At 35.6% G+C, this 26594-nt stretch overlaps 1 protein-coding gene across 1 annotated transcript in view; it reads left to right on the forward strand.

The window, feature by feature from the left end:
* CNTNAP4 (contactin associated protein-like 4) overlaps positions 1 to 25243 on the forward strand; it is a 302601-nt gene extending 277358 nt beyond the window's left edge. The window contains exons 17-23 of the mRNA XM_012641517.1: positions 2988 to 3227; positions 5183 to 5407; positions 7170 to 7303; positions 8125 to 8212; positions 19729 to 19947; positions 20288 to 20359; positions 24503 to 25243. Coding sequence (XP_012496971.1) covers positions 2988 to 3227; positions 5183 to 5407; positions 7170 to 7303; positions 8125 to 8212; positions 19729 to 19947; positions 20288 to 20359; positions 24503 to 24696 — 1172 coding nt within the window. The 3' untranslated portion in view covers positions 24697 to 25243. The remainder of the gene's footprint in view (positions 1 to 2987; positions 3228 to 5182; positions 5408 to 7169; positions 7304 to 8124; positions 8213 to 19728; positions 19948 to 20287; positions 20360 to 24502) is intronic.
* Positions 25244 to 26594: the final 1351 nt, after the last annotated feature.

Here is a 26594-nt window from a genome sequence, read left to right on the forward strand (position 1 = left end):
AGTCCTTTTCATATAAATTTATTACAATATCTTCGTCTCTGTGAAGTGATTGTGCTTTCATATTGTTAATTGTGTCTTTTGATGAATAGTTCTTAATTATAATATATTCCAGATTTTTCTTTTTCTTAACTCTAGCTTTTGATATGCTAAAATAGAGTTATGGGAAAAGAATATCAAGCAGCCTTATATTTGAATAATTTTTATTGCAGCCTAATTTTCTTTTGTAGTAAATGTGTTCCTCCATTACCAATTTAGTGCAATAAAGGTCACATTTCTCTTTAATGTAATCAAATCATTTATTTTAATTATTGCTTCTTCTCTTCTTGAGTTATCTTTTTCTTTATTAGCCTAAGACCCCCCTCCCCCAGTGTAGTTTCCCATGTCCAGTGGGTAAATCTTAGTGATCATGGACTGAAGTCAGAATTCAGATGAGATATCCTGAGACAAGAAATTATGACTAATACCACCAACAGTTCATTTCTTTAAACTAGACTTTAATATGTTCAAACCAGAGAGCTGCTGTGGCCTCAATATGGGAGAAGTCTAAATAGACCCATTCTTTCTGCTGTAACTACCCACTGGGGCATATTCTCTGCACTGAGTTTGGTTTGGGGAAAAGTGACAGAATTTTCTGCCTGTGACACTATTGCTTACACCAACTGCCTCTTTAAATCATAATAGTTCTTTGAATGTGAGAGAGAATAGAGAATAGCCCTCCTCCTCCCTAAGCTTCTAGGATTTCGCTTAATGAGGAACATCACATTGCAAAATTGTAGATGCGATTCCACTTTCACAGACCTCTACATTAACTGACACCACCATTTCTGCCAATGGTGGTAAAGGCTAACTCAGTCTCTACTCCACACCTAGCAAAGTTATTCAGTTGCAAGACCTCCATACTGTTATATAAGTGGACAGGTGCAGTTATATTCAATCACATAGAAAGGTTAGGCATCTGTTTCACAAGATACTCAGTGTTTGTGAAGTTCTGAAATTCATTATATCTGATATAGCCTGGCAGGTAAATTGATAGAAAATTAATTGGAAGATAGTTTCAAACATAATAGCTCAGTGGAAACATCCAGAATCAATTAATCAAACCGCAACTCATTTTAATTGGACATACTCTAACCCTGAAAAGGCACTGGAATCTTTAATTAAGCTTTCAAGTCCAATTCTATTTACATTGGCCATGCTTTTCAGAAGAGTTACATCTGGAAAACAAAACAAAACATTAACTTGAAACCTAATGGTAAAGTAAAAATCCTCAGTACATGTATGACACAACTGTTTGTGTCTAATTAGACATTATGTTTTCTGATCATTTAAAAAGGTAGTTTAAAACTATTTGATTAGGTAAACAACTCTTTAAAAGTACAGAATAAGAAGTTCTGTTTACAAAGTTGGGTGTTGATTTTCTTCTATTACAAATACTTTTTTTTTTTTTTTTTTGAGACAGAGTCTTGCTCTGTTGCCCCAGCTAGAGTGCAGTGGCGTCATCGTAACTCACCATAACCTCAAACTCCTGGGTGCAAACCATACTCTTGCCTCAGCCTCCCAAATAGCTGGGACTATAGGCATAAGCCACCATGCTTGGCTACTTTTTTCCTATTTTTATACAGACAGGGTCTTGCTCTTGCTCAGGCTGATCTCAAACACCTGACCTCAAGCGATGCTCCTGCCTCGGCCTGCCAGAGTGCTAGGATTGCAGGCGTGAGCCACCATACCTGGCCTTCTATTACAAATACTATTTAAGCATATATTTCACACACGTACGCATTTTTTTCTTGCTATTAATGATAACCCCATACTCTGACCTTCTCCACCTTGTGTCTGTTTTCACCATGAAAACCAGGTAGTAATCTCATGTTTCCCTGTCTCAATTTGTTACTGGACTGTGAGCTCTTTGAGAGCAAGATAACTGCATATAATTTCACATCTCCAGGGTCAGACACAGTGCCCAGCAAAAAGCTGCTACATAAAGCTTGGAGAACAGAAATTCCATTCAAACCAAAGATGATCTGAAGCATAAAAGAAAATGGAAGAGTTCTCTTTTTTTGACTGTATTGTGGTGTGAAGAGAAAAGGGGCTTCCTTGGAATGAAAGGCTACCTGTGGGTTCTAATCCTACCTCTGCCTCTAATTTTCTAATAGTCAGCAGCACCTGGGACAATCCCTGAAATTCTCTATACCTCTAGTTCCTCATCATCCATTACAAACTAAAGAAAAAACAAGTTAGAAGAGTTGGAAATGGACTGCAGTCAGTTATTGGACCCCAAGTTGTTTAATTATTAGGTCATTAAGTATGAAATGTCTGATTTTGAATCAGAAGTGTAATTTCTTATATCTCAAACAAGAAGCGGTACAATTAATTGAAGTACGCGCCTACACTATCCACACAGTTGATAGTCTCAGATTGCCCATGTGGCTCATTTTCAAGATTAAAATCACCAGAATGGAACTTCTCAAACCATCGATATACTGAGCGTTCATTAGCCACATCCTTCCCAAACACTTTGCTGATATTTCTGGCTGTCTACGCTGCGTTGGTTCCAGGACAGAACTCATATTCGAAAATAACACTGATTTTTGACTTATCCATGGTTTCACCAAAATTGCTCTAAAAAAATTTGAAAGATAATAATAAGCCAAAATAAAATTGAAAAAAAATGGTTTCTATATAAAAATAAGGTATGGTCTTTGTTCTTTGAAATGAAGAAACAAAAAAAACACCCAAAAAACTTCCTCAGTTTAAAAATTAATAAATCCTTCTTAGAAAACAAATATGTAATGAATCCAACTTTTAAAAAAAGTTTAATTAATGTTTTATCTTCTTGAAGTCTGTATTTGGTCATGAATTGTGTTTCTAAAATTATATTTGCTCATCCAACTTTTGCTATTCTCTGTAAGGCCTCAGTTTTGTTTGGTCTTTAAATCCTGAATAAAACACCTAGGAACATGTTTCCATTTGCAGTATTTCCCTTTTAGGTGGAACGGCCACCAGACAGAGAGGCTTTCTGGGCTGCATTCGGTCTCTGCAGTTGAATGGAATGACCTTGGATTTGGAAGAAAGGGCCCAGGTGACTCCAGAGGTGCAGCCGGGTTGTAGGGGACATTGCAGCAGCTATGGAAAGTTATGCCGCAATGGAGGGAAATGCAGAGAAAGGCCCAGTGGGTTCCTTTGTGACTGCACTTTCTCTGCATACACAGGGCCATTCTGCTCCAATGGTGAGTGTGACATACATGAGATACTGTAACAGGAAAACTTATGCAATCTGCATCAAACATCTGGTGGTTCTTTTCTGTGTAGCTATTTGAAAGAAAAATACTTCCATTTCTAAATTTCTTTTGCAAAGTATCTATGTAATGCCAATAATATTTCATTACTTAGATTATTTGACTCAAATCTTGAAAAACTAGCGTCTGTTGCTGATAACATCAGTAATAGTTGCCTCCAGGTGTCTTAAAGTATTAAGTGCTCAATCTGCTTTCTTCCATCTAATGTTGATACTCTTAAATAATATGGCTGCCAGCAACCTGTCCGATGTGGCAGTTCTCTATTTTAAAATCATTAAAAGCATTATTGTTATTTTTTATAAAGATATTCGGCAATGCAAGGGAATTTAGAAAGCATTGTTTCTGTATTCGGTTTGTTTGGGTTTTTTGCCCAAATACTTTGGCTAGGAATATAAATAACTTTTCCATTAAATATTGATGCATAACAAAATAGAGACACTGAGACATTGTATTGTATGCTATATTGATATCTGCAGGACAAATAAAATAGAATATTTTTCAGCTTCTCTCATTCACTGATCTATGACATGGAAGAAAGAAAGAACTGAGCATAGTATTAAGTGTACTGGACAGACTTCTCTGAATATACAAACATTTATTATACTTTCATAGCTCCTCATAGAAAACTGGCATCCAATTTAAATTCAATTTCTTTATTTAAGTGTCTCTAGGCTACTGAACCTTTCTCTGAAGGAGGCTAACAAAAACTGGCTCCAAATTGAAGCAACTCCTGATTTGCAAAGAAAGCATTGGGTTGAGTTAATGAAAAGTTGGCCAAAATGCACTTTTCAAGTCATCTGTTTTTTTCAGGAATGAGCTATAATTTACAAATCAACTCGTAATAATAATCATGTACTACTGCTACCATTCTAGGAGACTTTTCATGTTTAAAGTTAGAATTAAGACCACCTCTTTATAAGAACATGTCTTCATTGTCTAAATATAAATAATTTCCAGTTCATCTTGCTAAGTGCAATCAGAAATGTTCCTCTGTATGCATAAATTATATTGGCTATTAAAAGTATACTCTAGATAATAAAAACAATAAAGCAAACACGCAAAAAAAAAAAAAAAATCCCTGAAATTCAAGGGAGTCTGGGCATTGCTGTCTCACCCAGTAAGTATCATCTATAATTTGTACTTAGCAACCAGCCCTTTGTAGGAATGGAGAGAAGCAGGTTAAAAACTAATAATTCCTCCCACCATTCTCCCATTCTCTTCCTTTTCGTACATATATATTTGGGGAGTGTGTGTGTGTGTGTGTGCGCACGCATGTGAGAGGGAGAGAGAGAATTTGGAATGTGAGTCTCACACAAGGGAAATATATGCTTTCATAAAATAATTTAAAAGAGGCTACATAGTTTCTTTTGTTGATCCTACTTTCCTTTTTCATATTAATACTAGACTTAGCTTTCTTTTTGTAGTGCACAATAAACTTGAGAAAATGTTTGGATGTAAAGGAAAATTTTCTGCCTGTTGATCCTGGAAGGGAAGAGAATCCTTCAAACTTTCTTCTTTTCTAACTAGTGCAGGAAGACTACTGTATTCTGACTACAAAATAGTAGATAAGAGTTCAATTTTAAATAAGAAAGTGATGATCAAGGAGGTAAAAGACAAGAAGCTTGGTTTATGTCTGAGCTCGGATGAGAAGGCATTTAGCTTTCAGTTGTAAAATTATACTAGTGAATTAATAATATGTCATTTTAACAAAAAGCCATTTGAAAGATCATTATGAAGGCTTTATTAATTTACTGTGTTATTCAATTTCAGTTCGGGGTTGTTCTAGCTATGCATTTCATTGCTTTAAAAAATTAAAAATCAATAATAACTAAAACAAGATCCTTGTACTTAAATTTTCTGAACATAAAATGTCCATGTTATTTCAGAGATTTCTGCATATTTTGGATCTGGCTCATCTGTGATTTACAGTTTTCAAGAAAATTATTTTTTAAGTAAAAACTCCAGCTCCCACGCTGCTTCATTTCATGGCGATATGAAGCTGAGTAGAGAAATGATCAAATTTAGCTTCCGAACAACACAAACACCAAGCTTGCTGCTTTTTGTGAGCTCCTCATACAAAGAATACCTTTCAGTCATCATTGCCAAAAATGGTGAGTTTTTTTTTAGATGGAAGACAGAAAATTAAATTAGAACATTAGGGCGCTAACAATATGGATGGGTCTTGTGTTCTTGCTTCTCAAACCTCAAACCGGGAAAGAAGAATGTGCCTGCTTTTTGTATTCATTTTGCTTTTTAGTACTGTCCTATAAGTTTAATCTAAAAGGGTTATTTAAAAGAATTAAAATGCCTTTATCTCTCTTTTTTTTTTTTTTGAGACCGAGTCTTGCTCTGTTGCCCGGGCTAGAGTGCCGTGGCGTCAGCCTAGCTCACAGCAACCTCAAACTCCTGGGCTCAAGCGATCCTCCTGCCTCAGCCTCCCGAGTAGCTGGGACTACGGGCATGCGCCACCATGCCCGGCTAATTTTTTTTATATATATATTTTTAGTTGTCCAGATCATTTCTTTCTATTTTTTAGTAGAGATGGGGTCTCGCTCTTGCTCAGGCTGGTCTCGGACTCCTGACCTTAAGCGATCCACCCGCCTCAGCCTCCCAGAGTGCTAGGATTACAGGCGTGAGCCACCGCGCCCGGCCTATCTCTTTATAATTTTGTTAATTTTACATATGCAATATTAAATTTTACTTTATTTATGTAAAATATGCATTATATTATTACCAGAGGCTCTTGACTATTCCATATGAATATTGATATTGGTTTTATGGTTCATTTTGAAATAAGATGTTGTACAATAGCAAATATTTCCTCCAAATCAAAGTGAAGACATATTAAGGGAGTGTTAATAAACCAGTATTATGTATAAGGAAATGCCCACGGAATGACCTGTCATTTCTGACTTTAGGCAATAAAATAGTCATTGGAAATAATGGTATATCCATGGAGGGTAAGGGTACGTAGATTATGAAATGTGTTTGCTACAGAAAACCTCATCACAGAAAACCACTTCCTGCTATTTTTATTTTCCCTATATCTGGATGAAAGATAAAAATTTTAGGAATACATTCTCTGGGTGATAAGAATAAATGTACAACCATGTGAATATATCATTTCAACTAATCAATTGTGGCCCAAGGACACTGAACACCAAAATAAGAATAATATTGTTCAATAAGTATATTTACCTTCATTGTACATTTTGAGCTTGAAACTTATCTGTTAGAACATTTTCTTGGTATCCTGTAAAATATATTAGTTGACATCTCTGCAGGCAATTAAGTGAGTTGTATTAATTCTAATGGCAAGTTTGGCTTACTGCCGTTCACTTTAGCTAACTTCATTTCAAAGTCTATGACTATGTCCACTTGGATATATTTTTTATCTTTAGTAAAAATATATTTGCTTTGAATAATTTCATTAATCAATTGTATTTCAGGAGTGTGAAATATGTTTTTTTCAAAAGATAAGATTATAGAAACAATATTATTGTAATATTTTGCAATAGTTTGGCATTTCAGAAATACTTAATCTCGTTTTGTTTTTAAGTTAGAGGCTAGGGCAGAGGTTTGCATATGCTTAATCTGAGTTTACTTTTAATGAAGAAAATTAAAGATTTGCAGGAAAGAGACTGCTTATGAGCATGATGCTTGGTCTCGATTTTGAAAATACAATATTGCAATTTCGTTTAGAAACTTACTTCTAGGAATTATGATTGGAAGGTATCTTCCAAATGAACTATTATCGATTGTAAATTTTTTCTGAGAAATGAATAAATAGCAACCACCAAAGGACTGTGATTTTTTATAAGTAGTTCTTAAAATACATTTTTTACTGAAAATATGACTTTTTTCCTACTTTAGGAAGTTTGCAGATAAGGTACAAGCTAAACAGATATCAAGAACATGATGTTGTTAACTTTGATTTTAAAAACATGGCTGATGGACAACTTCACCACATAGAGATTAACAGAGAAGAGGGAGTGGTCGTTGTAGAGGTAATATAGTAAATTTGACAGAAGCAACAGTTATAATGACGACTCTCCAGTACCTACAGCAGAAATTTGATAATGAATATAATAAACAAAGATACTTTCAGTGGTCTTCTTTTATAGATCATAGACCATCAAATATGGTCAGTTTTTTTTAAGCAATAAGATTCTGTCTTAACATATTATTAATATCTGATACTTAAGACACCACCTTTTCTTGTTTTACTTTGCTCAGTAGGAGAATGATGTCTAGTTTATCATAGTGTACTAATGGTAGGACCATCGCTATTACAATGAAACCAGTTAGATGTGTATAAATGCAGTGAAAGTTCTTGTGCAGAAAATAATAATTGCAGTATCAGAATACATTTTTTAAAATGATATGAACCACAGCAAAGAATGAAGAATTATGCACACAACTAGTTTTTTTAAGAAAATCACTAACGTTTTGGTGTTCTACATAGAAGAAAATTTCTTAGCTGCTTGACTTAAGTAAAAATAGCAAGCTAAGTAAAAGTATTGAGGTGAGAAATAACTCATTGTATTTTTTTGCCTTACAAATTTTGAATTCCTTATATGATGGAGAAAAATAAAGCAATATAAGGGGATAGAAGGTGGGGTACAGTGGTATCTGAGGGTAGTATAGAAATAGTGTAGAAAAACCTTTCTAAATGATTAACTCTTTAAAATGTATTATTAGCTAAACCTTTGGGGCCATGCTCGCAGTTGCTTAATTTATCCTTTTCTTTTTGTCTTACTTTACTTTCTATCTTTTCAACAAAATGGCATCCATTTGGATGTTTATGTCTCATGTAATAACTTTGTAGATTGATGAGAATACAAGGAGACAAGTTCACCTGTCATCAGGCACAGAATTCAGTGCAGTCAAATCTCTGGTACTGGGCAGGATTTTAGGTAAGTAAAGGAAACTACCTTTCTCCTAACCACGATATACAAACATGCATCAGAAGAGTCATATCGCGTGTGCGCACGCACACACACACACACACACATTCACACAATTTGTCATGACAAAAGAAATCCCTTGCCTTATTTAAACTATGAAGTGAGTGATAATCGAGGTGAAGGCGTATGTAATTATGCGTAGGGGCTCCCTGAGAGGCGAGCGAGCATCTTCTTTTGACAGGATGGTCACCCTGGCCTCTGGCATGTATCAATCCAGCCTAAGGAAACGTGATATTCTTCTCCCACTTCAAAAATATCAAGTATGATGCCACGGCACTCTAGCCAGGGCAAAAGAGTGAGACTCTGTCTCAAAAAAAAAAAAAAAATATGAAGTAATAGAGACAGAAATAACAACATATCTATCAATCAGGTGCCACATATACAAATCTTCATCTAATAGTAAAACTAAGATTAGTTCTGAAAGAAATGGAAGGAGAATGCAATTACTTTTCTCCAAGTTAGTGAACATGCATTACGTTATGCTTGGATCCTGTTGGCCTTGCAGTGTTGCAGTTTGCAGCCATGCCTGCTCAAACTCGATCTACATGCCTTATAATTCTTATTTATTTCCATCAGTGACTTCTGATAATGGAGCTGATTTTTTTTTACATTTGCCAACAAAGACTAAATTGGAAACAGGGAAGTAAATTTTAAAAGGTATTTTCTTTTTAGTTGTAAATAAATTATAAAGAGTATTGATATTTCACATTATTTGGCTTCTTGTAGTCTGGTTTTCATTCTAGCCTGATATTTGACACCAACCTAGAATATTTTGTCGAAGATAGTAAATGGATTCTTATTTTTGACCTTTTCAGTTATTTGTACCTCTATTAATCATTCCTTATGTTCCCTTCACATAATCTCAGAACCTTGAAAATGTTTGATTAAACCCATGGGTGAATGATCAAAAATATTGGCCCTTGAGAAAGTTAATAGTTAAGTTTATAAATATTTATAGACTTTCAAGTACTATGATGAGAACCAAGATTATGTGTTCTTATTCTCCAAACAAACAGGGGAAATATCATGAATTGCAATGCTCTTCTGCTGTGTTATAGTAGATATAAAAAATATGTGAAGAGTACTACTTAGGTATTTGGATGCTTAACTTAAATATTCCAAGTGAGTCTCACAGTGTTAATTACATAAATCCAACTGTTTAAGACTGACATGTATATCATTTGCTCTAAGGATGCATATATAGCCAATAACATATTTGGCATGAAATGGTGATTCTACTTTATTTTGTAAACCTTTAAAGTTGATTCAAATCTTGTCCCCTGATGTCTCATTAACAGATAAGATGACATACACTCCTAAGTCTGTGCACATGAGCATTAGTTTTAGACTAAACTTCAAATGTATGGGAAAAATGGCTAGGCTTTCAGTTAAAACAAAAAGGGGATATATTTAGTTATCTCATATTTGGCAGTGGGAACTATTTATAGCTATTTCAGGACACTGTAAAGGACACTGGTCTCCACAAATTGGCTATTTTACTTTGGATATGTAACTAAGGTGTTTCTGAACATCATTTTAAAAATAATGTTAGAGGATTTCATTACATTGCTAACTATAGCATAACATAGGAAGCCAAGGAGAATGTGAAAAAATCTAAACAAACAAACAAGCAGCAACAACAAAACCCCAACTATCTTAACAGTGGGGTCTATCTGATTCCTTATGGCTCTCAGCTGGGGGGGAGGTCTGTGTGCAGGTGTCTGGGGAAAAGATGAGATGAGGGTCCTAGGGCGATTCAGGATGAGGCAGAGATGAAGGGCTTAGAGGGTGGAGCCTTGCCCACTGCAGTGGGACCGTCTGCGTGGACACTTCTTTGCTGAACATCGGGCTCACGGAAGCCCGATGTATATATGTATATATATATGTATATATATATACATATATATATATATATAAGTACTTGTTTCCCCTTTTGTAAATGAATATGGGAGATAGTAATATAGAAATAAAGATGTCAATGTTTTATTCAAGAGTTGCATATTATTCAAATGCATATCACTCATGCTGAAAAATAAGATTAAAATCCAAATTGAGCAGTAGAGTTATAGTCCTAATCAACTCATTCTTCTAAAAATATAAGTGATAATTTATTTAGTATGTGCCTAAGGTGTGGATCTTGACTGAATACTAATCATTTGTAATTCAAAGGAGATTAATAACTGATGATCAAATTTTGTGTGGTATATAAATTTATAGCAAAATGTTATATAGTATATTACTATATTTTGATATAGTATATTAATTCATAATAAAATAGGTCAACAAAATGGTTAAAAAGTGGAGGCATTATTGTTCCAAAGAGAATTGCTCAGTCTTAAAATTTCTTATTGTGTTAGTCTGTGTCGTCTAGAAACAGCTGCCAATATAGGATTAAATGTGAGGATTTGTTAAGGGAACACTTGTGTAACAGAGCGTAAGGGGCCTGGCTAAGGCTGGTAGAGCCTTTGGATGGCCATGCCACTCTGTCTACAAGTAAAGGAGAGAGGGAGGGAAAATCAGACAAGGTGTCCTAGACCACTGTGCAATCTAAGAAGGATTTAGCAAAGTCTTTGGGGAGCCCTTGAATCAAAGGCAGCCTTCAGAGGAGTCCCTTGTTTCCCAGGAATGAGCCTACCTCAGAATGCCTGCTGCGATCACCCATTGTCTGAGAGCCCATGGGAAGCATGGCCTTGGTACAGGCATGAGAATGGATTTCAGAGCCCAGCACCTGAGACTCTTGGTCAATTAATCTCCCTCTAGTTGGAGGTCTTTGAGGCACATTCTCATGTCCCCACGCTTATTCAATATGTTTTTCATTTTTGTAAGCCCATTTGGCTCCTCAACTCATCTATTAATTTAGTACATACCTTGTGGTCACCTACCATGCATATAGAGAATGCCACTCAGCAAGAAGGACATTACATCTGCCCTCACAGAGCTTTTGGCAGTGGGCATTCAGATAGTCATTACAACAAAATGATCCTATGTATCTGCTTGAGTACAATGTGCCCCAATATTGCTTTAGATGAAATAGTCCCAAAGTACCCACCAAATTAAAATATATTAAAATGATTCTATCATTTTATAATGTCTGTATTTTTTTAAGGGAGTAGAAGACACACATTGACATTTTTGGGGGTTGTAATTTGCCCACATTTTCCACAAAAGACTCCATCTCTTGACTTTCTCTAATACTCATTTCTCAACCTTAGGAAGAATTGTGAGGATAATTTTTAATTGCTGACACTATTAACTAATATGCCTAGCAGATATTGAGGAAAGTGAGTGCATTTTAAGAAACAATGTCAAACTGTACTATGATGACGTTGTAACAGTTTCTGACTCCCTACTACACTTAAAATATAAAAGGATTCAATAACTTTGGCAATAATAATGTATTGATATGTCAGTGCTATGGTGGGAAGATCAAGGTTTTAGTCAGGCAGCTCAGTTCAGATCCTCCCATAACCTATAGACTGCATTGCATTGGCTTTTCATGTTACTAATCTGCTGTAAAATTAGGTTCTGACTGCTATGCCTGGCTACCTTTACATGTCAGAACAGCCTTATGATGTATTTAAGTAAAAACTGAATGATTGCTTTCATGCGTGCTCACCAGTAGCTTTTATATAATAGACATTATGGCCCATCGTGATCGTTTCTCTCTTCTGAGGCTGCAGAGCCAAGAAGTACTGTCCAATTACCGCAGTGGAGATTTAGACCACATGTAAATAATGTGTGTAGTCAGCAAGGAAAAGGAAGTCTACTCAATCTCCTCTGAAGAGCTTTAAGAGTGATTTCCAGTGTGTTAGGAATTCTTTATGTAAAACTTGTTTCAATGCCAAAAGATGAGGGGGGAAAAAAAAAGGTGACCTACGTAGCTTAAGGGCATGGTGATTTTATAAATATATTGTGAAATGACTCTCAAGATACTGGACTGGTTATTTTAAAAGTAGGTTTTAAAAGGGATGTACAAGTCAGAGCCAGAAAAGTAAAAAATCTATCTTACAATCTTCTTTTAAAATTCATCAGGTCTATTGATTTTTGAATTTTTTAATAATTTAAAATGTCACAGACTGTCTTCAACCCATAGTGTGACTTCATTCTTTTGAAAGCTTTAGTTGATTCCAGAGGGTTAGCCTCAGGAACTGGCCATGTGTACGTAGACTCTTAAAAACACCTTTTCTCTTAATCGTGATGCATGAACATAGACCAGAAGTGTCATGTCCCAAACCCAAAGAACATTCATGATATTGAAAGAAACATACTATTAATATCTGTTTTTAATTATACAGCAGATGATAAGGTAGAAATTGAGATTTTTGTCAGAGGCCCATATAGTCATGAACACGTGGTCCCTATGTGGTAGGCAAGTGTATTCCTCTGACAATGATGTCGCACTCAATGCTTTCATTTGGCAAACATAATAAAACATAGAGCTCTACTTACACTTCAAAAAATACCAAATGACAAAAGCAAAAGTCACCAATCCAAAATTATATATATATTTTAGGTGTCATACCTAGAAAGAATACTTTCTTGTTTTTGTATGTGTCATGATAAAGCAAGAATAATTTCTAAAACAAAAAGGAGAAACATGATCGCTTATTTCTTTAATGACTAACATGCTTTAAAATGTGTTAACACCAGGGACAAAGTAAAAAATAAAGCCATGATCAGGCACTTATGCTAATGTGTGAGTGAATTTATTAAAGAGCAGGCATTGATGGAAGAGAGAGAGGGGAAGGGATTAGCTGGGTTGTGAATACAGAACCTTTGAGGTGGAAAGAGGGCAAGACACAGCCAGGAGATGCTGAGTGGGGTGATCTGATGATAATCTGTAGGACTATTCAGAATAATTATTAGAAATTTCAATTCAGAAATTTCAATTCTGCTAGTATTGTCTGGTAAGTGTAATGGAGGGTTAGAAATGGTTTCCATGTCATCATAGTACAATTGGATATCATTACCTAAAAATTACCCCCCTTGCTTGGTATCTGATAGTAATGCTTGCTAACAGTGATTGGAGTAAAACATTGTTGACATACTTCATCCTCATTTGTAGAAATGAGTACTGGAGGATGGAGAGAAAGCAGTCCCATTCTTTCTGGTCTTCCTTGTGAGAAGGCAGACAGCTTGATGTCACTTCTTCTTTTTTTTTTTTAACTTTTTTATTTCAGGGTATTATGGGGGTACAAAGTCTTTGGTTACATAAATTGCCTTTGCACCACCTGAGTCAGAGCTACAAGCATGTCCATCCCCAGACAGCGCACACCACACCTGTTAGGTCTGAGTTTACCCATCCTCTCCTCCCCCCACCCACTTACTCGACACCCAATGAATGTTACTTCCATATGTGCACATAAGTTTATTAAATATGTCATTCACAATGTGCATACGTTTCAATGCCAAAGCAAATGATTTGTCAGTCGGTTCCCTTGAAATAAATATTTACTAGAAAATCATAGAAAAAGAGACCTCTCTAAGATGTAATTAATCTAAGGAAATATGCACGTCTAAAGTTGTTTTGCTAATTCATTAAGCTTTTGTTGGGTCACAATTCCACCACTTTGGAAAAAAGTCCCGTTTAGGATAATTACATAATTGTCAAGTTGCATGAAGCCTCACACGGGAAAATATGCCCACATTTTGAATAATGATATAACACATTGTAAAAACGATGGAAAAAAATCACTGTTCAAACGATGAATGACGTTTATAATTACTATTTGTCACTTTTTATGTCAAATATATAATAGCGCAAGAACATTGATGAAAATAATTCGCTGACACTCATGGTGGTGGTGGGAAGAACAGGTTGCATCAAATAACCGTGGTTGACATTCGTCCTCCATAATTAATAGCTTATGTTACATTTGGTTTTTGTATCCAAAACTCATTGTAAACTTCTGAGCTCTGTTCGTGGATTGTTTTTTACATTAGGAGTGTTTCCTAAAAGCTTGGAGATTATTTTCACTCATTCTGAGTAGTCGCTTTGGTATATTTAGAGGCAATGACCCATAGGGATTATTTATCTCTTCTGAGCCTGCAGAGCTCAGGAAGTATACTCAGATTTCTGCAGTGGCAATTTAGACCAGATGTAAGTAAAGTGTGTGGTCTGAAAGAAGAGCATGTCTACTCAATCTCCTCAAAAGAGCTTTAGGAACAATCTTGAATCTCAAGACTATTTTCAGTAAAACCTGCTTCAGAGCCAAAGGGGTACACGAGCAGGTTTAATTAGATTAGTTAAGGACGCTGTGATTTTGCAAATATCTTGTCAAAATGATTCTTAAATTGAGACAGGTTATGCTGAAAGCAACACGAAACTACCCGTTACTGTGAGATAGCTACCGAAACACAGCTTGTGTATTAATCGGGCTTTCAAGTTCATGTCTCAGAGCAGTAGGTTTGGTTGGCCAATGAATATTTTTTATGATAAACTGCTCCTTTATCCATATAGTATTTCTTGTCTGCTTTGCCATTTTACTTTTCCGCTAAGTCTTTTTTTGTTGAGTCCTTGGTGGCATCACATAAACTAGTAAAAGTGCAGTGTTTGGTTCTAGCCCTGGCTTCGCCTTTGATTCATTGCACCATTATTTTTAGCAAGATTTCTTTATGTTTATCTTTATGGATTAAAGATATTGAAAGCCTTTCTTAAAACGGCCCCTTTTCATAGGTCTGGCATTCTAAACTATTTATGCCTGTTTTCTGAGGTTCATTTTATTGTTGTTGTTTGTTTATGAGAGCCACAAAAAATTTCATAAAGCACTCCTTGTAATTGTTCTTACATTTACTGTCATTATCTTTCCAAAAACAGTCCTTTCTCTGTAATGGAAAGGTGCTTCACCAAATTCTAATTTCTCAGTACTCTATTTTTCTTGTAGACCTTTTGTTGGAAGGTTCCTTCCACACACAAGCAGAAGTAATTCCCTTTGTTGGAATATATAATTGAGGCTTATTTTTTAAAAGGCAAGACCACTCGAAAATGAGAGTCAGTTAAGGATTATTATGACCAGAAACATACACAACATGTTTTATCTGGATTTCTATGAAGCAGGAGACATTTGTCTTTAATTCCTCCTTCCACTTTCCCTTTTTCTAAACCTTTACACTGTATTGGCTTTTCAGGAGTTAGATAGCAGGAAAGATATATATTTTTGCTCATTGGCTTTATTAGCAGATGTCTGATGTTATGTAGTTCTAAAGCCAGCTTTGCTTATGACGACTTAATATAGCTACTAATTTTGTCTGAACTCAATTCTGGGGAGATGCCTGCTAAATTCCCCTCCACGCCTAATTCTAATTTCAACCCATTGATCCTCCTGAAATGAGGAGTTCTTGGTCCAACCCAGCAGGCAGGGGGGATACTGGAGGGTGCCAGTGAGGGGGCTGCTGTGGGACTCCCTCCCTTCTGGGTTGGAAGAGCGTCTGGGGCCTAGAAGAATCTCAGAGCGGATTTGAATTGTGTGGATCCTGGGTATTGCTTGCCTTACAGGGATCCCTGGGTCCTGTGGGAAAAGATCAGCATTAGAAAACATGAAGGTGCCTATTTTTCCTGTTTCCCAAGGAGCTGAGGATGACCTGAAATTTGGGCCATGTCCTCTCTATTCTGAGGTTGGGTGAGGAGAAATTTCATTAGATTTCATCTGGGTGCTTTGGTCTGCAGCTACACTGCTGGTCCCCAGGGACACAGAGCCCTACACTGTCTGCATCCTCTGGGTGTTAGCCACCGAAGGCAGTCAGTGCCTGAGCACCAGCAAGCAGAGTAAAAAACAAACGAACCAACCAGCTCCATCCTTTAAAGAATGCAACATCAATAAAAGGGGAGAAAAAGCCAAAGCCAGAATGATTCCCTATCAAAATAAAGGTATTCGGGGAGATAGACCACAACATGAATGAAACTTCGTAAGAGTACTTTAAGGAAATTCTAGTAAAGCAACAAAAATACCTTAAGAAATGATTTTTTTTTTTTTCCAAACTGAAGGAATTCAAAGGGAAAGAATGGTCTTTGTAGCTACTTGAATTTGCACCTGGAAAATCAAGTGAAAGTAACATTTGACCCACACAGAAATTAAGTTATAAATGATAGAAATCAGGAGGGAAAATAAAATAGATTTATAGAATAAATATATAGAAGAGACCAAATGTGCATAATTGGCACTAGAAGGGTAAAAAGGATGAAGGTCAAACAATAGTTGCATGCACAATATATGAAATTTTTCATATATTCATAAATAAAAACGTTGTGTCTGCAGATTGAAAGGGCTCATGATGTTCTGTGCAGAATATTGAGATAAGACACATTCCTAGGGACAATCTGATAAAAATGCCCAAATCATAGGGAATCTTATAAATTTTGAGAAAGAAGTAATAGAGCCAGAAGATGCTGGAGTAATATCCATAGTGTACTAAGAAAATAGGGCTGCGAAAAGTGTCATCCTTAAAATAAAAAAATAACCTAATCCATCAAGATAATTTTCTGTTCCAGATACATCTATCACATTGTCTAATTTGTTTTTTCATAGCATTAGCACTCTTCAAAATTTTCGTTTAGTTTCTGTTTCTGTGTTTACGTCTCTCTGCTTCCCCACTAAAATGTAAGATGCTTGAACTGCAGGGCATTTATTTTCTGTTTTCTTAGCTCTTACAACAGTACATATTGATCGACAAACTGTCCATTTCAAGTTTTAGAGGTTAAAATTCTTTGTAAAATAATTTTGAAATAGGTAAAATGTTTTTAATTTGTAAGTGTGAGGCTTTTAAAAGATGCCTCATGTCATATTATTACCAGAAAAGTCAGTCTTGTCTATTTACATTTTTTATTTTTGGCTCAAAAGGAAAGATTTTTGTAAAGGCTTGTGGAAATTGTATTCAACATTTTATCCTCATAGAAGAAATGTGAAAAGCACTGTCTTTACGAACCTATTCAACTATTAAAGTATGTTTCCTTTTTAATTTCTCATTAAAATAAAATAAAAAAACCTCCAAAGCAAGAAAGCTATCTTTTTATATGTACATATGTTTATATGTATATACTTGAATGTATATATGAGATATATTTTATACATGCACACACACACATATATGTTTGAATGAACATCCATTCAAGTGAGTAACTGCTATGGTAGTGGACTAAGTCATGTTTTTAGTTCTATATACCTTGATGAGCTGCCTCCTATGTAACATAACATGTGATGCTGGATGTTCAAGGAGCTCACAGTCTAGTGTGTGAGCCGCAGAGTGATGCTGTCTCAGTGCCACCCTTGGGTGGGAAGGCAGAAGAGCGCGATGGATCAGAACATGACCTCCAGCGTTAGAATGCCTAGGCCTCAATGCCAGATCCCCCACAACAGGAGAGTGATATAATCTATCTAATTTTCAGTTTTCTTTGTATAGAGAGTAATACAATACTAAACATTCAATCAGTACTTTTATTATTAGGTATAAAATGTGAATGAAAAGGGAGCCAAAAAATTCTTTAAAAAATGTAGATATAATAAGATAAGACAAAGATACTCAGTATTCCTTAATAAATATCTCTCAAAAAAAAAAAAAAAAAAGATACTGCAGGAGATATAATCAGAGCCAAGGAAAGAATATCTCAACCAGAAAGTGGTTCATAGACAAAAGAAGCTTGTGATTTGGAGTCCAATAGGCCCGAGGTCTATCTAGTATGTAATGCCAACAACTGTGTAACCTCAGGCAAATCATTAAAATTCTGAACCTAAGAGTTCCATCTCTATGACTGGAATAATCTATTCCTGGGGCTACTGTAAAGTTTCAGTGGTAACATGCAAATCCCTTAGAACAGTGCCCAGCATATAATAAGCACTCAATAAATAGTTATTATCTATCATATTATTGTTTTTTAAGAAGAGAGACAAAAATGCACATTTTTGTCTTTCTCCACGTATGTGCAGGTAAGGGGAGAATAGTAATGCTATTTTATGATTATATTGGGTGGATGAATGCATCATAGTTTAATAACATTTGAGCCTTAAAACTCTACAATGAATTCCCCTTATTTAGATTTCTTGTTTGCCAAGAAACTGGTATGGATGATATATTCTTAACTGTAAAATTACCTCAAAGAACTAAAAGTAGACCTACCATTTGATCCAGCAATCCCACTACTGGGTATTTACCCAAAGGAAAAAAAGACATTCTATAAAAAAGACACCTTCACCAGAATGTTTGCAGCAGCACAATTCATAGATGCAAAGATGAGGAAACAACCTAAGTGTCCATCAATACATGAGTGGATTAATAAAATGTGGTATATGTATACCATGGAGCACTACTCAGCCATAAAAAATGGTGAACTAATAATACCTCTTGTATTAACCTGGATGGAACTGGAGATCATTCTTCTAAGTGAAGTATCACAAGAATGGAAAAACAAGCACCACATGTACTCACTATTAAATTGTAACCAATCGAACAACACTTATGTGCACATATGGAAATAAAACTCATCGGGAATCAAGCAGGTTGGGAGGGGGAAGGAGGGGATGCGTAAATTCACACCTAACAGATGCAGTGCGCACTATCTAGGTGATGGGCACACTCGTAACTTTGACTCAAACTGTACAAAAGCAATTTATGTAACCAAAACATTTGCACCCCTGTAATACTCCGAAATAAAATAAAATAAAACAATTTAAAAGGTCTTTAAAAAATATTCTGGCATTAAAACCAATCTCTCTTCCATACAGTGCTATACTAGCTAAATTCTCATTGATATGGGGAGGGATTATCTCTCTTTGGAGGGCATAGGCATTTCTGAGTGACAGACAGTCATTGAAACAGGGAGAAAAGGCAATGAATAGGGTATGAAAGTTCTTACTGTTGTACATGAGTAATTAGAGAGAGACCCTGATAACTTCGATGTATGGCCTCCACTAGTATCATTCTCCTGGCATGTTTGGGTGGGGTCGTGAAGTATCAGAAAGCTTTCAGGAAGACCAGATTGTCAGGTCGGACAACTAAGGGAACTCCTGAGGCCCAATTTTCTCTCTAGCCTCTGTTACTGTCACAGCTTAAAATTCAAAGGCTGAACTGAACTTGATTCCAAATCCAGGGTGCGTCTCTTAATATTGAGTATAAGCCCTATCCTAAATACATTTCAGTGACCTATTTTTAAATTTTACATACCATCACCCCTCATTAGTTCATAACCTGACCCATTCTTACGATGGCTTTAATCATTTCTGGAGAGTTCACCATGTCATTTTTAATTAGCCATACTTAAAAACTTGCCTTCATGAACAATGTAGGAAATCTCACCAATAGTTGTGGAAAGATTTAACAGATCTAACTCTTTTAGTAAAGGCAAAAGAAAGGAACTTGGTAGCTCTATGTGTATTGCTGTTGCATTAGCAGAGTTAGAATACCTGATTTCTGTCGCATTGCCCTTTAGCACTTTTCACTATTATTAATATTTTGATGTCTCTTTGGATTTGCAGAACACAGTGACGTAGACCAGGAGACAGCACTGGCCGGCGCACAGGGCTTCACGGGCTGCCTCTCTGCGGTGCAGCTCAGCCACGTGGCCCCTCTGAAGGCTGCTCTGCACCCCAGCCACCCAGCCCCGGTCACTGTTACAGGACACGTGACTGAGTCCAGCTGTGTGAGCCAGGCTGGCACAGATGCGACATCGAGAGAAAGGACACACTCTTTTGCAGGTAGGTAACCCAGGGCTCTTCCTCTGCCCAGTCACAAACCCAGCTTTTCTGTTTGATGTCGAAAACTTCCGATGTTGCCGTTAGGCTACCTTCTCCACATGGTTTCTTAAAGTTGGTTTTGCTTGTTTAACTTTCAGTTTTCTTTCCCATTTCTTTTCTAAAGTCTCAATTTCTCAGTTGTGTGGGCCATTGCAGTTGCCATTGCTTAAATTGAAAATTATAGAGCTCTCACAGTCACCTCCATCATTCCGTTCTGGTTTAAAACATTTATGAATTTTTCAAAATTTCTTCTTTTTACTTGTCTATATCACACTCTCCTCCTTTTGTGCTTTAACTACAGATCATTCTGGAACAATAGATGACAAAGAGCCCCTAGCTAATGCAATCAAAAGTGACTCTGCAGTAATTGGAGGTAATAGGAAGCATGAATGAGCTATCATAACTAATAATGGTGAATATTTAGCATTGTAGAAACTATCTATGAATCTACACATATCCCAAGTGCCAGGCACTGAGTCGTGAGGACAATGAGGGGGTTTACTATTTGTACATTGTGTCTTATAGAATCTGGATGAATTCCCTGTTTCTTTGGAAATTTTCAGTGTAAATAACTGGCAATTTCACGGAAGCACCACACTCAAAGAACAGTAGCGAGGCTGTGTATTAATGACTATTATTTAGCTTGAAAATGGTCATCAGCAATCTTTAGGGAATTCTGAATGTATTTGAGTGCAGGTCATTTTTCTTGGCTGGGACATATCCCTGCTTCTACAAGGGTTCATGTAAAAAGTAGAAAAAACCCTGAGATTAACATTAGAAATGTATATTTTGTATTGCCTTAATGCTTAATAAAGGAGGTATTTACATAGTTTAGATGCTCCCATCAGTAAATATTACACTTTCAGTTGCATTTTTATCAAATATTAGGTTAATGGACTTAACATGATTAGTAGTAACTTTAAATTGCAGAATTAACACAAAAACTTTTGAAGTATATCTCTGTGGCTGTGTGATAGCGTATTATCTGAGATGTAATGTATTCAAAACCAACTCCAAAAATAAGGCTTTTTTTCTTCCTGATTAATGCTTTTAAGAATGTTATTAATCAGATAATGGAAATGCTAAGAGGTTCACCTTTCTCCACACACTGAATGTGATACGGACATACAAAAGTAAATAATTATTCTATTACATTGCCGGATAATGTGGTTATTCATATGCTTGGGCAACTAATGTGGACCTTATACCTGATTCATTTGGGTCTATTTTTCATACTCTTACTCCTCTAGACGTAGACTTCTTTCAAGTAGTTAGGATTTTATTCAGACAGTGAATACTAGTGTTCAAATCTTTGTGAGGATATTAACAGCCCCCATTTCAGTCCCTTTTCTTTTTCTCAAATTAATGATGTGCATGTTAAAGATACAAAAAATAAGATCCTCGCTTAGTCACCTAACAAGCAAACATTATTTAAAAACAAGCAAACAAAAAAAAACCCTGTTTGAGGAGTAGTTAATAACTACATGTCTAAAAGAAATGCAATATACAGTAAAAACTCATTTAAATCTATAGTGTTCACAATGTGCTCACTGTTTTAAGCTAGAATTTCTAGTTAAACAAATTGCCTCAGACTCATAATAGTGCTTTTTCTAGGCATTCAACTAGTATAGATATACGTAAATAAAGATACAAAAATAGATATAAATACAGACTGGCAGATAGTCAAGCCCATGTTAGAACAAAATATTTAATCTTTAGACTAGTGTTGCTTTGGTCAGATCATTGGTGAGATTTACAGAGTTAGAAACGAAGGGTGTTGACAAGTCATTCTAGTGTTATTCTTGAATGGAAACAAGTTATGGTTCACCTGTGGAATTCTCACTTAGCTCAAATGCATAGGACAGAGATAGACAATATGCAAGGTTTGCATCTCGGGGTCTCGCCAGGGTTCATGAAACCAGTGGCGTCTGGTTTGAATCATTGCAGGGACTAAGCACTGGACGCAGAGCAGCTGGAAATGGCCGTCTAAGCTCAGAAGGCCTTGTCTGGGCCGCATGTAATTTATCTGCTGGACACAGCATATCATCCTCCGGTGTGTCACTCAGTCTCGTAGCATTGTGGTAGAATTCTTTGCTCGTTGTCTAGGAACTCATAAATTACACATGCTATTTAATAATAATTAATCCATGGAAAGATTTTCCAAATTGGCTAATCTCCCTGTGTTCTTCATTTTAGTTGATGGTTTTCTTCACTCACAAACAAATTAAGTAGCATAAAATGGGACAATTGCTTTACTAAGACATTTAAAAGTGGTGACCCAGATGTCGTAGAGGGTTTCTAGCCAGGATATCTAGATATGGATGGACAGATTCAGACAAAGAGCAAGCTACACATTTTTTTCATAAAAACACGTTCTCATAGTGTTTCAGATACATCATAGAGTACAGGGGCTGGTCATATTTTATTCATAATATCTTATTTATTTTTTATGTATATATTTTTGATATAACAGGTGAGATCAAGGTTTTCCTTGACCAAAACAAATTCTGACATAATACCTTTCACAAATTAAAAGAGAGAAATCACATACATGGAGCAAAAAATTCCAGAGACCATCCCTGATTTTGACTGTCTGGGCCAATGTAATGTTCATTTTGTAATTGCAGTGGCCTGTTCTCTGTATCGTACTTCATCATTTTTCACAATGAAATTGTTCAGAAAGGCTCTCTTCAAGCCGGAGGCCTAGCACTAGACAATGGAAATATTTATAGCAACTCAACTGATTATTTTTTTAAAGATGAGAGACAAAATATATAACAACAAATAAGTATTCTGATTAAAACTACTTATTAATTTACATGACTAATAATAATAAAAGTAACCATATCCATTAGTAAATTCTTCAGATTTCATGTACAGAATTTGGTTACCACATTTATATTAGGTTAATCAGCATGGAATCACTACTTTTCTCAGGTAAGGCTGACCTAGCCCCAAATTGGCTTGGCCATTGGCCGTGTTATGGTTGGCTATTGTGAGTCTGCCTAGCAAATCGCATGCTCAGAAATGTACAGTGACTGATAAAAACCTTCAGATCTTTGACTTGGCTGCTCTCCATTATGGTTGTATACACCTGCTTTAAACTCAAATGGAGCCTCAGCTTTACAATATGAGGTTTGATCATAGTTCGTCTAAAAAAATCTATTCTCGTCTTTAATAAAAAACTACATCAGTGTCTACTTCCACTGATCTCACCAGAAAAGTCTTTAGATATTAGGAAACTCTCAAATTCATGGTGACAGAAAACAGTTTTCTAAATTCTATTTTTCATTTGAAGCTTGAATTTTATCATTGGCAACATATGTTGTTTTGTTGTCTTTCTCGAAGTGACAGATTTATTTCATTCATTTTAGAGAAAATATCCACCAGATAGCCAAGTCTGAACAACTATCATTTGTCTATTAATCATTCTTTCAAATAAAAATGGTGTTATGTGAAGCAAAAAGTAACTAGTTCAGTTCACAACTCAGACGTTCACACGGTGTTTTTCCTGGAGATGATCATCATACCTAAGAGTGCATTAGAAGAACTTTGTGTATATTTTTACTGCTTCCTTAAGGACATTCTTAGACGAATTTGGCTTTTTTCTTTTTCCTGGGAGTGCCTGGCAGTGCAATGTCTTCTACTTCATGAATTCAATGACTGCTATTATCGTTTGTTGTTCTTGACTTTAATTCCCACTAAGTACCAGAAATTTTACCCAAACCTCCTTTTATGGCATGAGTGGAAATGTAACACATTTATTCATTGTCAGACTTTACACACCGACCTTGTGAACCCCTTCAAAGTGTACCGGGGACTGCCAGAGGGTCACAGGTAACACTTTAAGGACTCCTGACTTAATGCAATGCCAGGGTTTGATAACCACTGGCATAGCTAAGAATCGTAGTACTTAAAATTTTTATTTACAACCAGAAGTTTCAAAAAAAATCAATATTCTTCGTATTGAAAAAATTTAAATATATCTATATGTCTCTTAATATATCTATGTTTTATTAGTCAGGATTTTTAATATATATAACCCACTCCTGCCATTCAACAGTATAACAAATTATTGAAAATCAACTTCATTAAAATTTTTATATATTTAGTCATAAAAACACTTTAATCCTTTTATGATGTTGCTACTACTCTATAATTTCAAAATAATTGAAACTTATTTGTATCTTAATATAAAGTAGCCACTTGGCTTTAGAGACATGTAGCTAAAACCTTATTTTAAATATAAATGCACCAAGTAAATCCAGTATAATTTGCATTCAGAATAAATGGAGATGCACCTACAAGGATGATAGAACTCAGAAGTAAACTCAAAATGTTATGATACTGCTTGAACCAGAAATGCCTCAAGTTTTCGTATTTCCAATTTATATGTAGTTGATGCTTGATTTAATTAGAAAAGAATCATATCATGACTTATTAAGCAATGAAGTCAACACAGTTTCTGTTCAGACAGAAATTCTGACTTTATCTTTCTTTTCTCCTCTCTCACTAGGTCTGATAGCTGTTGTGCTCTTTATCTTGCTTTGCATCACTGCCATAGCTGTCCGCATTTATCAGCAGAAAAGGTTATACAAAAGAAATGAGGCAAAAAGGTCAGAGAACGTAGACAGTGCTGAGGCTGTTTTGAAAAGTGAGCTTAATATACAAAATGCAGTGAATGAAAATCAGAAAGAGTACTTCTTGTGATGGGCAGCGATGATTTAACTTATAATTATGACCGTTTGTTTTAATAGCCAGGGGCTCTCAATGGACAAAAAAATAATGTTCTTACACTGATTGTACAAGTAATGGATTTGTAGCACTGCCGTCTTGCCATGTCCAGTCTTGGAAGGGCTCCGGGAAGATTCGTCCAGTGACGTATTTCTCATAGCAGTCACTCTACGTAACAAGGAATTAGAGATTGCTGTTAATTTCCAACTGTTCCGAGATGATCTAAAACAACTTTAACTTGCTTAATGACTACAGTTTTTATGTATGAAAACTGTAGCCCTGCTTTCTTAACCATACAATGCATAAGTTTTGTTAGAGGTAAAATCAAATTTGGGCTTATAATGACCTTGCTTTATTTGAGAACATATGCTGTGTTTGCTTTAGTCTCCCCAGGGTGTTATTCATAGACCTGGAACTGCTTCTCAGATCCTGTTTGGCTGGTGTTCACATCTTCAGTGGCCACGAATATTTAAATCTCTTTGCTTTTCTGCGTGTTACATTCAATACAATACATCAATAGTCTCGAAAAAAGTTTTCTAGTCCTTGGTTTGTTCGTTTTGCTGTTTTTTTCCTATTTGACTCTTCTTAATAATTTTGAATACATTGGGTTTTGAGCATCGGACTTCAACTCTGAACATTCGATTCATACATAAAAAGTCTCAGAAAGTGCAGTGTTTGTTAGTATGTGAATTTTAAAAAGTTTTGATTTAATTTGCTGTCATTGTTTGATGGTGACAGTAGTTAAGACCCCGAGTAATGCCAATTTCCCAAAGAATATAAAATGTTTTCAATTAAAGTTGATATAAGAAAATTCTTGACACAGCAAAATATTATTTTTAATTACAACTATAATACCTCAAAATGAAATAATATACTTCTGAGAATATTTTTCCCCAAACCTTACGTAAGTTTTTTTTAACAGGTTTATATTTCTGTTTTTCTAAAGTTTATCACCAGCTTTGCTTTGATCTCCCATGACTGTATTCCTTCTTATAGATTAGGACAAATGGAGACAAATTGAAGTATAGATCTCTACTCTCCGTTCTAAAATATATACCCCTTCAGGCATACATTTTGCTGTGCATTGAACTCTAATACATATATTTTTTTAAAATATGAGCTGCAACCATGCCCCCTTTCCACACAAACAGTAGAGTAATTAGAGGATGCTCACTCCAAGGGAAGACAGTATATTATATGATCTATACTAAATCTGTCATTCTGGTCACTTCTCATCTAGGATGAGGGAGTTAATTTCTCAACAGTTACCAAGAATCAATATAATCCACTGTCTATACATTCTGATTAGGGTGTCTGTATACATTTGGAGATCAAAGAATTATTAATAACCTTATGAACTGTTATAATAATTAATTTTGAGGCCATGTAAACAAAGTGCTTGCATGGACCTATGTTTGAATTCCATAAGCCAATTACATAATAAAGGCACTTTACTATCCATTCTCACACCTTCAAGTGCCTCTCAAGATTGGGTTTCTTAGTTTGTCCACACCAGAACAATTTGGAAATATGTAAATTCAGCATTACTATCAGCTTATGTTCCATCTTTTCCTTGTTAACTGTTCTTGTAAAACTTGCCTGTCTTTTCTCATAGCACTATATTCATATTGCTGTTTCTATAAATGTTTAACTAAATCTTAAGGACCTGAATTAACATAGTAGTTTATGAAGTATCTATGTTGGTAAATGGTATACTTTTTTTTTTTTAATTGGAAGAAGACCTGTGGTGGCAAGGGAAGGATTTAACATAGAAATGGTAGTATTTATTCGATGCAAAGCTGAATGAATGCAAACATCATCATGGCTCTGACTCTGTTGCAAGTGTTCATCTTATCTAGTAGCAGTATTAACCT

Source organism: Propithecus coquereli, unplaced genomic scaffold (assembly GCF_000956105.1).
Source record: "Propithecus coquereli isolate 6110/MARCELLA unplaced genomic scaffold, Pcoq_1.0 Scaffold165, whole genome shotgun sequence".
In the NCBI taxonomy this organism is placed as follows: Eukaryota; Metazoa; Chordata; class Mammalia; order Primates; family Indriidae; genus Propithecus; species Propithecus coquereli.